Raw genomic sequence first — 12602 nt, 5'->3', positions numbered from 1 at the left:
TCCAAATTGCACCAAAACACAACTGAAGTATCTGCCTGCTTTTAGTTACAATACCCCTGACCAATTTATTTGTCAAATGTATTAACACAGCTTCATTTATGAGCTTTCCTCTCCTAAAGCAGGTCACTATGCAAACAATGCAAGCTTAACCAAAGCTCCTGGGCTGATGCAGCTAAATGTTTAAAGACAAATACCAGGGCAGTTTCAGGGTTTTGTGAAAATTACAAGCAGGCTTTGCATATTCAACATTTTGGGTAGTTATTTGTATTATTTGGATCATACATATAATATAGGAAATTGAATGTGGTTCAAGTACATTTTAAGCCTCGCATGATGAGTATATTCCTACAATTTTGCACCAACTCATTCATCAACTGTTCATATCTCACCTTGATCTTCTTGTTTGCTGCTTTGAGGGGTCTCCAAAGCAATCTGCTCCTCTTCCCTTGCTTCAGTTACTAATGACTCCTCCTCATTTACAGCCTGCTCATCCTTTTCTCCACCAGCCGCTTCCTCTAATTCTGCACCTCGTGCTTCTACCTCTTCAGTCTCCTTTAGTATATTTATGTTTACCTCCTCCTCTACTGGCTCTCCATCCACTGTTTGTGTGGTCTCTATCTCATAATTATCAGATGGCACAACAACAATAACCTCATCCTCCAGTTGATCTACCTGTGTTACCTCACCTTCAGGGTTTTGTTTTTCCCTCCCTTCGCCTACCTGCTCCACATCAGTCAACCCCAGGTTAAGGTCAGAGTCTAATACAGTTTCTTGCTCCGGCTCTCCAACTACTGCTATCTCAACAGCTGGATTTTCCTCTGCCTCCTGTGTTTCTATTTCTCCTTTTTCTTCTAACAGTACATTCTGCTCCTCACTGTCCTCTGCCACCACCTCTGCCTCTTCTGAAGTTGCCACCACTTCTGGCAAAACATCCTGACTGACTTCTGTGTCCAGAGAGTCATCATTTGGCTCTACACTCTGTGCTTCTCCATCTCCATCATGTACCCCCGCTGTGGTCTCCTCTTCAAGTCCAGCAGCAGTTTCACTCTCCTCCTCTACAACCACTGTCCCTATCTCAGCGACATCTTCAGACGTATTCACCTCTATTTTCATCTCATCTACCTTCTGCTCCTCACTTGTATTCCCTGCCCTGTCATCCACATCTTCACCCACCACCTCATCCTCCACTGCTCCCTCCAACACCCCTGCCTCTGCCTCTGTGTCAGTTTCAGCATCTCCATTTTCAGCCCCCGCTGCATCTTCTTCAATTCCTTCCTCCACTGCTGCATCCTCCAGTTTGGCTTCCCCTCCTCCTTCCACCTGCCCCAGGGCTGCTTCCACCACCCGCTCCAGCAACTCCTTCAACACTTCTTCTGCTCCTCGACCCTCGACCTGCTCCGAGGCCTCCTGCACTGCTTGCTGCACCTCTTTCAGGCTTGGAGGGGCCACCACTGGCACAACCTCTGCAGGGGGAGGCTCCTGTTCCTGGGTCAAGGCCTGGCCGTCTTGGACATTCACCACAGTTGAAGACTGGATGGAGGAAGACACACCTACAAACACACAGTACTTTGGAGATTTATATTTGTCTTTGTGTGATGTAGACGCTCTAAATATTAGACAAACCACAACTATATGTTTGCATTTAGGTTAGTTACATTGACTCTGACAATTTTGGAAACAAGTTTATGTAAGTGTTTGATTATACAGTAATTTCACACATAGTCACTGCAAGTGTCTGCATGAAAAATAGGTTATAATGAATACAATTATTAATGCTTGGTTTATGATTGAGTCATATATTAATTAAAAAAAATTCATTTATTCTATTTTTGTTCATTCATTTGGTCGTGACTCATTTAATTCTTCAATTCTCTACACCATTCATTTATCCATTCACAGAATGAAAAATTATTTCTACATGGAGAGTAAACATTTTTCAGCAGTGATTTAGGATGTGACCCTACCTTCAGATGTGCAGCGTTGTATCAACAAAACCACTATGAGTCCTTTCATAATGCAGTAGTCCATTTTGTCATACAAACATGCAAAATATAATCCAAAACACTTAAACGTTCTCCTGGGAAAACTTCGTCCCTTCAGTCTGACTCAAAGTGTGTGTGTGCACCTCCAAAAGACATACACTACTTGTGTAGGGTCTGGACAGTTGGACAGTAATTTGGACGGGGAGGGTGATGTTAACAGGTGACGCTGAAGTGAGGGAGGGTGAAAAAACGAGCAACGCCATGTTAAATATTGCCACCCCGAGGCGTCTTCATACTACCTGGTGTCTCTATGGGAGTTGGGGGGTGTAAAGTAACACCTCACTGTTAAATGCTTTCGTGACCCTTACATGGGCTGTGGTGGAGCTCGGGCGGCATGTCACACACACAGTGAACTCTGGAGGAGCAATTATAGGTGGCCTGTGAGTTTGGGACATGAGTGATGCTGCCATTAGGCCTTTACGTAGAGTTAGAGAAAATAGATCTCCAGTGTTGTAGGCAAAAGTTCAATAATATGAAAATACAACTCAATGTAACTGGTGTTTAGCTGAGTTATTGTATGGGGCAGAAGGTGAAGCATATACTCCCCTGTGTTACTGAAAGTTTTGGTCATTTTTGTTTCTAGTGCTGCTTCAACTTGTATGCCTCTAGTTGTGCCTGTGTGTGTGCGTGTGTGCGTGTGTGTGTGTGTGTGTGTGTGTGCTAACATTAGATCTGCATAGTGATGCTTCGTGGTTACCGTTATCTAACAAAGACATCCACGTCTATCATGTTACATAAGTCAAAGACTGTTTACATTACATAGCTGTCTGGTATGTCCCTGCTTTGTCATCACATTGTTCATTTAGGAATCCATGGAAACTGGGAGTAAATTTAGACTAAGTAAGGTGATGGTACCTTCAGGTAGGAGATATGTGTTTTTCAGTCCTGGTTCAGATGCTGTAACCAACAGTGTGGAAAATAAGAAAATAGTGGGATGGAGATACGAAGACATGCTCTTTGTAATCTGAACATTACAATTACATATAATTCTATTCAAATGAATCTAGAATCATAGACTTCATACACATAACTTCAATATTTCACTTTAAGCTAAAAGCTAAAACACTCTGGATAATTGGCTGTTATGAAAGTTGACGTGCAGTGTACATCATTAATTTTAGCAGCATAAACAGAGCCATGAATAGCTTTATTCATAAATTTCTCAGTGGATGGACAAATGGACAAACACAAAACAATGTGAGAGAGGAGAGCATGGACTATAACAAAGGTCTTGTAGGCAATAAGGTCTTTTTTCCATACAGCAGGGGCACTCTGGCTTGAAAAGGTACTACCATACTGTGAGACTTGTTTGAAATACTTTTTGCCAGTTTTAGTAAAAGCATGCATTATGCTCAGACATGTGTTTAATATCTCTCCTCTTGCCCTTGAGAAAATAATAAATCATGCATTGTTTCCATGTGATGTGCCTGATAATGGAAGCCCCTCAGGGTAACTTGCCTTTCAATGAAATCAGCTGATTTTGGGCTGCATTGATTGCCATTCCAAAAGACCAGCGTGACAAAACTGCAGACCTGCGTCATGGAGACAACACATCTAAATGACCTATACAGCTAAGATGTTTGCTGGCTTCACAGCAGGAATACCAGAAGTGTGTTTGAAGACAAAAAAAACATAAATAATAGAGACTTTTTCACTGTCAATGTTGGTACAAGAACATGTCAGTGTTATTCCCTCTGTCTTTGTCTTACTTTTGGAAACTGCAGGGGGTGCCACAAAGTGATCTCTATTTCTATTAGACTTTGCTTGACAATGTGGTGCCAAATCCACACTTGTGCATATCAAGAGTCTCTGTTCTTCCTCTCAAAACAAAACATAGACAGAAACTAAGACTTGAGGGCTTCAGAGGAACACAAAACATATCTGCATTTTTATTTTTATTATTATTTTTTGTCAAACTCAGTTGCTTTCTTCTGAATTCCCTCTTAACTCTTCCACAGTACATTCTTTCTTTCACTCTTTTTTTTCACTCTCTCTCTTTCGCTCATTCGTGACTGCAGGAGATTAGGTCTGAAAGGTTAATACAGTCACATGAGCTTCACATTGTGCTTTGTGCTACCAGGCAGTAGCACTTCATACTTAGCTTGTGACCAACCTGGAGAGGAGGATTATTACAAAGATGAATTCAGTTTCTAGGTACTCTTCCTGATGATTTATTTAATGTTCGCTTTAAATACTATGAGCAATAAGACAAAACTATTTTATATTAAGGCACTCAGAAAAGATTTGTAGGTAAAAATTGCACTTTTACGTCTTAGCACTTACTGTAAATTACCGTAATTAAACTCCATCAGTCAAGACTCAAAGTGGAACCAGTGGATGTGTGCACACTGAGAGGCTGCTGTAAGTTAAGGGCTAAGAGGAGCAACACCCTCTGCAGTACTGTGAGGCCATAAGAGTTTCTGTCTGTATTTCACATGCAAGTGTTGGAATTTGAGATGTTCTCTCTATGAAAAAAGGGCGGTGGAGGTGAGCAGCCAACACTAACCTCTCTCCTGGGCTGGCATGGCACTTTGGCTTTACTCACCAACACTAAGTACTTATCAGCAGCAGAAATATATGGCTCATTAGTCACCTTCAGTACACTGTATTTACATACAAAACACATAAGCGATGCTCACTCCCATGTATGGATTTAGGCCAACAATACTACAAATTGTAAAGTGACTTTTATTTGATGAATAAGAAAACATGAATGTGATGATTAAAAAAGAAGTTAGTAAAAATTAATCCAGTGTGTGTGTGTGTGTGCGTGTGTGTGTGTGTGTGTGTGTGTGTGTGTGTGTGTGTGTGTGTGTGTGTGTGTGTGTGTGTGTGTGTGTAAAAAAAAAAATCTCAGCAAGAAAACTGATTCATGACAATGCTATCTTCTTGCATGTTTTCATGTACTCAAACACCAACACAACAGGTACAGTGCTGCAGTCCTCATATTTTTCGGTCTATATTTCATACGTAACAGTTCAAATCTAACTTGTCTTACACAGCAACTGTAATGTCAGCAGGCATTGAGTGCAGTAGACTATTGTAACATACAAACATACAAAAGTTTTGGTCGAACGTAACAGTATTTTTACTCAAGTACTGCACTTATTATATTTAAATATTGAGTAGTTAATGGATTTATGTGTCTATTTCATTGCAGATGCAAATATTGTACCTTTAACTCAACTACATGTTTCTGAACACTTTAGTTTTAGTTTTCACATTACAGTTGCTCTCCAGTGAAAACCATGTATCTCCACAGGCACTTATTTTGAATGTTCATGATGAACTGAAAAATGAAGCATTCCTTTATGCATTGAGAAAATTCTCCTCCTTCTAAAGCTTCAAAAGCTGTTTATAGTCCTCTTGAGTTTGGTGGGAAATGTATCATCATAAAGATGAAATCTGGGCTTTTGGAGCCCATAAAAAGTTCACTTTTTAGACATACGTGGTTCTCACAGGACACAAAATATGATGCATTGTTGAAGAATAAACTACTAGACAGTATATAAAGTAGTTCAGATGAGCTCCTTCTACAGCAACCAATGCAACGTACACATGAATGCAGCAGTGATGATAACACACAGACACCACATACAACAGTAAAACACAGACAGGGATGATAATACTGTGCAATAACACTTTGTATGTCTTTTGCTGTTGTGGAGCATTTTTGAAGTGATGTATTTGTATTTTTACTGAAGAAAAGAACGTGATTACACCACTGTTATGTATATGACACCTGCAGGCAACTATTACTGTTACAATACATTTTTAATAGAATTATGTGTCTGAATGTTTATGTTTTATATTTGAGACCTGCCTCATTTTAGTTCAGGATGCGAGTGTCACACTTTCATGTGTTTTCATCAGTGTGTATTTGTTTACATGCTGCCGCCGTGTACCTTGAAGGATCAGTCACACAAAAAGGGTGCTTGGGTTTTCTGAGTAATGGAATAGCACTTAAGAGGCAGGGATTCCCCTGAGGAGCTCTGCTGATGGAAAGTTATCAAGGGTTTGTTAAACCCAAAACACCGGTGCAACCCACCGACAGTAAAAGACTCCTTAGGTTGAGGTCATCCACAGAGACCAGCAGAGGGGGCTGTCCCCATTAAAAGGCCATTAACATGGGTGGTCTTCTCTGTATATTATTTAAGTTCATTCAAGAATCAGTGGGCCCCTTCCCATAAAATTGGTTTATGAGAATGTGACAGCTTATTATGTATTAAATAAATAAATAAATACATAAATAACTAAATAAATAAATAAACAGTTATCTTCTTGATGTAGCTAAGAAATATTGGAAATTACCTTGGAGGATGAAGTTGTATTTCCCCACTCCTCTCTGTCTCTTCCCCTTCACTCTGTGTCTCTTCTCTCACTCTCTCCCGATCTGTCTGTAGTTTCAGGAATTTTTCAAAGGGATGTTCCCCAATATCTAGGACATCTTTTTGGGTCACCATTAAAATGATCCTCCAAACTTATAAAACATGCAGAGAAGTTACCTTTTTTTGCATATATGGAGATCTGAGCCTTCCTGCCGACACAAACAACAACAACATCAACCAGTAGCAACAACAGAAATAATGTATGCTCTCATTATTATTCCTATTTAGAGTTCTAATTTATTCGGCCTTAGTGGGGAACAGCAGTTTCAAAGGAAAAACCATGAAGTGTGGCTTGTTGATAAGGCACAAAAGTTAAGTCAAATTATTCAGTCTACCCCTCTGTTTTCCCTCTCATTTTCTCTCACACATGAAAACACAAACACATACTCTACATGCACACATCACTCAGCATCCACATTTCAAGCAGTGACAATTTACAATTAATTAGAGAGAATGCATATTTCCTTGCCTGTTTATGATTTGCAAAGGCTCTATGATCTGCAGCTCAAAGCAGAGCTGTGAATACAGAAGCCCAAATCCTCCTCCATCAGCTCCATATGCTTGGAACAGCCTTTATCGTTGAACGATTGACAGCCACATATGAACTGCCAAAATTTAAAAAAGCATCCCAATCACTCCCACTCATAAATGTACATCCAACACCAGAATAGAGCTCCACTAATGGTGAAGTCATCATTCTTTTATTTTGCACTTGTGCTTTTGTTTACTGAGCATAAACATAAGTTCCTCAGAAAATGATGATGTTGCACACTCCTCTTATGCATGTCCAGTGAAAGGTGATTTTTTTTTCCCCTTCTTTTGCACAAACATGCACTGCAATCAATGTGAGTGTGTACACAGTATATACAGGTGCATATTTATAGAGAGGGAGTAAAACAGAGAGAGGGAGCACATGCATCCAAGAACTTCAACCACTACTCTCATATGCTCATGCTGTTGTCTGCCAAAATATAACAGAGCTCTCTCTTTTTCTGTGATATAAAAAAAGAAACAATACCTCCTGCTTCTCCTTGTAAATGGAACACTTATATAAGGCACCATTGTGGATTACATAAATGTCTCAAAGTTATCAATATTTCATCCTCTGTGCGTTTGATGTGTTTGGTAATTGGATATTTATGTTGTGGGCTTCCTCTTTCAAAACCCCCATTGCAATTTGGTGTTTGTGTACTGGTATGTGTGTGTGTATGTGTAGTTCATTTATAGTTGCACAGTATATGTGTGAGTACTTTCATGCATAAAGTATCCTCTTGGGTTCATGTATGCACAGGTATGCCCAGATGTGCTTATTGGTTTGGTGAGATGCTCAGTTGATGATTTCATTCAAAAAGACTGTTGTTGTTTTGTTTATCTATGTGTGTGTAATCTTGAACGCTTTGCAATGTCAAATGTGGAAAGTCCAGGAGAATCCTTCACGGGAGGAAGTCAACACTGCTTGGGTGTATGCAAAGGGAATAGTGCTATTATTATTGCGTGTGCATATGTTTTTTTTTTCCCTCTTCACACTGGGATGGTCAAGTAGAGGAGAGAGCTGGGAGGTTTCTCTGTCTCACTGTGGTGTTTCCCAAGGGCAGAGAGAGCTGGTAGTTCTTCTTTGATGAAGACAGGGAACAAGAAAAGAAAAGAAGAAGAGGAGGAGAAAGAGGAGGAGGAGCACTAGTATGGGACTCCTTAGTGGGAACTTGAGTCTAATAAATGTTTCACATTACTGACAGTTACTGTGACAAAAGAACTGTCTGTGTCTAGAAAGTGTCTGACAAACCATTCAAGAGCCAACCTGGGTATCGCACAGTGGTGGTTGCTGACTGGGCACAACAGGAATAAAACATAGAGAACAGAAACAGGTTTGTACTATACATAGGTATGGCTGGATGATACAGATATGAAGGTAGAATTCAATCAGCTTGAACATACAGCAGCTACTGAATTATAACTATGTGCAGTTTCCTTTTATGACCGAGCGAGGGAGCTGTTGGGTTTTCATTCAAAGATCCCAGAGGATCTGGAAGGAGAAGCCTGCCAAGACAAAAAAAGAAAGGAAAAAAAAAAAACAGAGAGATGGGAACAGAGAGAGAGAGGGAGGGTGAAACAGTGAGACACAGAGGAGGAGGGAGTGAAAAGAAGGAGTCTGACTAGTACCTTCACAGTCCATTACATCACCGTTCTGTATGAGAATACTCCTCTATGGTTTACGTCAGTGGGAACAACTCCAATTATACTGTTGGTATGGGAGCAACACCATCATCATGTTATAACACAACAACAAATGCAGTCCAAATCATAAAAGCCCAGTGCAAGAAGACATGTGACATTTATGTCAACTCATTTGAGATCTTTAGAGTCACACTATGTGGAAAAATGTGCAGAAGAATAAAGGAGAAGATTATGAGTCAGAGTGGATTTTAGGTTAATAAATAAAAGCAAATGCAGCTTCTAGCTATTCTGGTGTTGAAGACAGCTTTACTGCTCATCAGACTAACAGCACCTCTGCCCTGCTGCTGATGTGCCTGCTTACCTGCCTGCCTCCTCAGCAGTTCAGCAAAAAGTTGTCTTAAAGTACACGAGAGAAAGGTAGAGAAAAAGAGGCAGGAGGAGTGTGTGAGTTGGGATGTGTGCATAGGCATTTGTTGGCACCTACAGTACGTACATGCAGGTATTTCTGTAGATTCTGTACCCAGGTGTGTTGCTACATGCATACGTGTAAATCTAAGGTAGTGGGGGTGGGGGCGCTTTCAGCCCTGTGTTTGTGCGCTAATGATCCCAAGCTCCATTCCTCTGCCATGTGAAAGTAGCTCAGTGCCTGGAGGTCCCAGATAACCTGTTTGTGTGATTTTGCTGCGGCTGCGGATATTCCGGTCTTATCATCAATCATTAGACTTTCTCTCTAGCTGTTTGAATCAGGTTTACCCTGCTGTGAACACATTTAGTGTAACAGGATATGGTTAGGTGTGAGTGTAGGTTTGTGTGAGCGTGCGTGTGTGTGCATGTCCTGCTGTGAATGCAGATACAGCAACACTCAGCACCGGACATCGCAGCAGGCAGCACCTGAGAGAGACTGAGAAAAGAAGTTGTGTGTGTGAGCATATCTTTATACTGAGAGTGTGTATGTGGTGGGAAAGTGCTGTTCTGTACAAAGGTGGAGAGTGGAGAGAGAAGACAAGAGGAGGGAGCGAAGTGTGCATTCACATCAGTGAGCACCAAAAAGAGCCATACAGTAAAACATGAGAGACTCAGGGTGCATCGCCTCACAGGCAGACAACACACACACGGACACACACACACACAAACAAACACACACATATACAGCATCCAGGTGCAGTGGCTGGTGACTGCTTGTGATGAAGCAGCTCCTCCCAGGCAGAAATAGGTCAGAAATCCTCAGGGCCTCCAGAGTAAGAAAGGCTGGCCTCTCTGTGAGTCTATGTCATACACACAGAGAAATAAATATGCTGCACACACACCTTCACATTAAAATCCTTATAAGCACAATATTAAGCATAATCACACAGTTCTGATTGCTTAAGTCATGCTAATATTAACTTATGAAGTTGCAATGCAATCATAGAGCGAGTGTCTCCTCAGCTCACATATGTATGTTTTGTATATCGTGTCCTGTGTGAATGCTGTTGTAGTGGTTGGCATTGTTCCCTCACAGACACATTTTTGTGTTTGATCTTGCCAACCAGGTAGGTCCTTTTCGTGTGATTATTTCATTCTGCCCGTGTCTGCGTGGGTTTCCTTCTGTTTCGCTTACCTCCCACAGTCCAGAGACATTCAAGGCGGTATAATTTGTGACTTTAAATTGCTTGTAGCTGTGAATGGCTAATCCTGTGATGAATTGATGACTCGCCTCGGTCAGAAACAGACGTTTGTTGCAAATAAGCATCAGTCTTGTTCAACCCTATGAAGTGTTTAATTTCAATCTTTGAACTTATGTGTATACTATATAACACTGGTCAACAACAAATTTATTGTTTAAGTTTTTTGAGCTGATTTAGGATAATTTTGGTGCGCTGAATCCAAAAATCACATTAATTTTGCTCAATCAGGTCAACTTTCTGAACTATGCTACATATTGGCTTTTTAATATTTTTGCTTACATTTATGGGCATTTTCACATCATATGATACAAAATTCTTTCATATTTCTTGCAATAAACGAGTTCCGAAGATTTTACTTTTGCCAATTTATGATTAATGCTTTTTTTAATATTACAGGTGAATGAAATGGCTTCGACTAGAAGATCTTGCAAAAATAAGCCTGACGTATTCTGCTACATCTGCAGTGAATACACCATTGTACCTAACAGGAATCAAGTGATCAAAGGATTTTTTTTCTCTTAAAACCTATTTTGGGTGAGAACTATATAAAAAATCAACTGATAAAGTCACAAAAATGTAATCAATTTTGTGAGAAGATCAAATTTTTCAAAATCAAATTGACCTGATTGAGAAAAACAGATATCATTTTTGGATTTAGCGGAGCAAAATGGTCCTAATTCAGTTGAAAAAACCTAGACAACTTGCAAAAAACATTTTTTTGTAACCCAGTGTAATCAAGAAAAAAGTAAATACAATTATTCCGTTTTTCAAAACAGAAACGGAATTTACAAAAGACCAGAATAAATCCTTTTAACATATTAGCTATAAAATTGTCACATATATGAAGTTGTCTTTAGAGTGATGACACTTCTTGAACACTGAACCTATGGTGCTAATTAATTAAAACTCCAAGTACAAAAGTGTGTAAAAATACCAGATCTAAGACTGTATTTCTGATACAATTAATAAAGTCATAGTGTTGCACATCTTCTAATCGCAGGATCTTCTCTGCTGCTGATCATTTCCTCTATATCCTAATAAGACTTGCAAATATAGCAACCGACAATTATTTGCGTGTGTGATTTGCACATTTTGTGATAGTAGATTAGAATTTCATTTTATGACACTGTTTTATACATATCGAGTACGTCCTACCCAATCCAGATCAGTGACGTGATGTTAGAAATGAGTCAGAAACCACAGAATTGGTGGTGATGTAGTGTCTAACAAATGTACACAGAAGCTGCTGCCCCACTCAGCAGCTTCCCTCCTCTGTATTTGGAAGTGGGATTAAGGGTTATGGCCGAGGTATGGGAATGAGGCTTACCTGCAAGTGGAAGCCTAGTCCTCAGTCCCTTAGCAGAGGAGAAGATTAGCCCAATACACATATACACTGGTATTACTTACTACCAGGGATTAATGGATGCATGGATGAAGTGTTGGGTTATTTTACTACAACATGTATATTTATGTATTTATATGTGCTTTGAAGCCGGGTCTTTCTCCCTCCATGTTCACTCATCGCAAAGATTATTCGCAGTGAGATTACCCCGACAGAGCATTTGGACACTTTTCAAGCACGGAAACTGATTAGGGGAAGATTAGTCAGCATATCTAAACAAATCAACACATGACAAACTGTTGAGATATGGTTCTCTCATTTCAAATTGGAATCATGCTATGTTGTTTACTGAAAAGTTTGTCCATGCCAGTCAGTTAGCAGCTATTTGTTTGTTAAAATCAATACTGGTATTTTTTATTCTGTTTACTTGCGAGTTCTGCCCAGTCAGTGAGTTGGTAGCTATTTGTTTGTCCAGAATCAATATTTTTGTTACATCCTCACCTGCTAAGCAAAGCAGCTGCCATCACAGGGAATAGACCTTATGTAACTCAGCAGGGTCCCACCAAAACGAAGATATTGTAGTCAAAGGAAATGTGTGTTTGGATATGCATGTACAGTACTTGTATGCATATAGCAAAGGTTCGCATTAATTTCTGCAAAAGCCAAATCTGGGAAAGACAGGGATTTGTTGTGCCTCATCTGAAGTACAACTTGGAAGTGTAATTGGTCTCTTGACACATGCAGTTGCACACACTCACTCACTCACTCACTCGCTCACATGCCTGCTCTCTCACTTGCTCATTCTGTGTTTTCCATGCCTTTGAACCCATCAGAATGCATTAGCCAGAGAACAAAGACTGTGTACTTTGGATGATGTTGATTAGTCAATTACACAACAGGGAGTATGATAAGAAAACTCTGGAGGATCTCATTAATATAATGCCTCATTATGTCCTTCACCAACTCTTTCTTTAGAGAGGTTTCCTTC

The 12602-nt window shown here is 40.0% G+C and overlaps 1 protein-coding gene across 1 annotated transcript in view; it reads right to left on the bottom strand.

Moving 5' to 3' along the window:
- LOC115417793 (glutamic acid-rich protein) overlaps positions 1-12602 on the bottom strand; it is a 60564-nt gene that overhangs the window by 6280 nt on the left and 41682 nt on the right. Inside the window, exon 2 of the mRNA XM_030131912.1 lies at positions 390-1550. Within this exon, the coding sequence (XP_029987772.1) occupies positions 390-1550 (1161 nt within the window). The remainder of the gene's footprint in view (positions 1-389; positions 1551-12602) is intronic.

Source organism: Sphaeramia orbicularis, chromosome 1 (genome assembly GCF_902148855.1).
Source record: "Sphaeramia orbicularis chromosome 1, fSphaOr1.1, whole genome shotgun sequence".
Lineage (NCBI taxonomy): Eukaryota > Metazoa > Chordata > Actinopteri > Kurtiformes > Apogonidae > Sphaeramia > Sphaeramia orbicularis.
The sequence above is the reverse complement of the archived record's forward strand: the minus strand, read 5'-3'. Positions and strand labels throughout refer to the sequence as shown.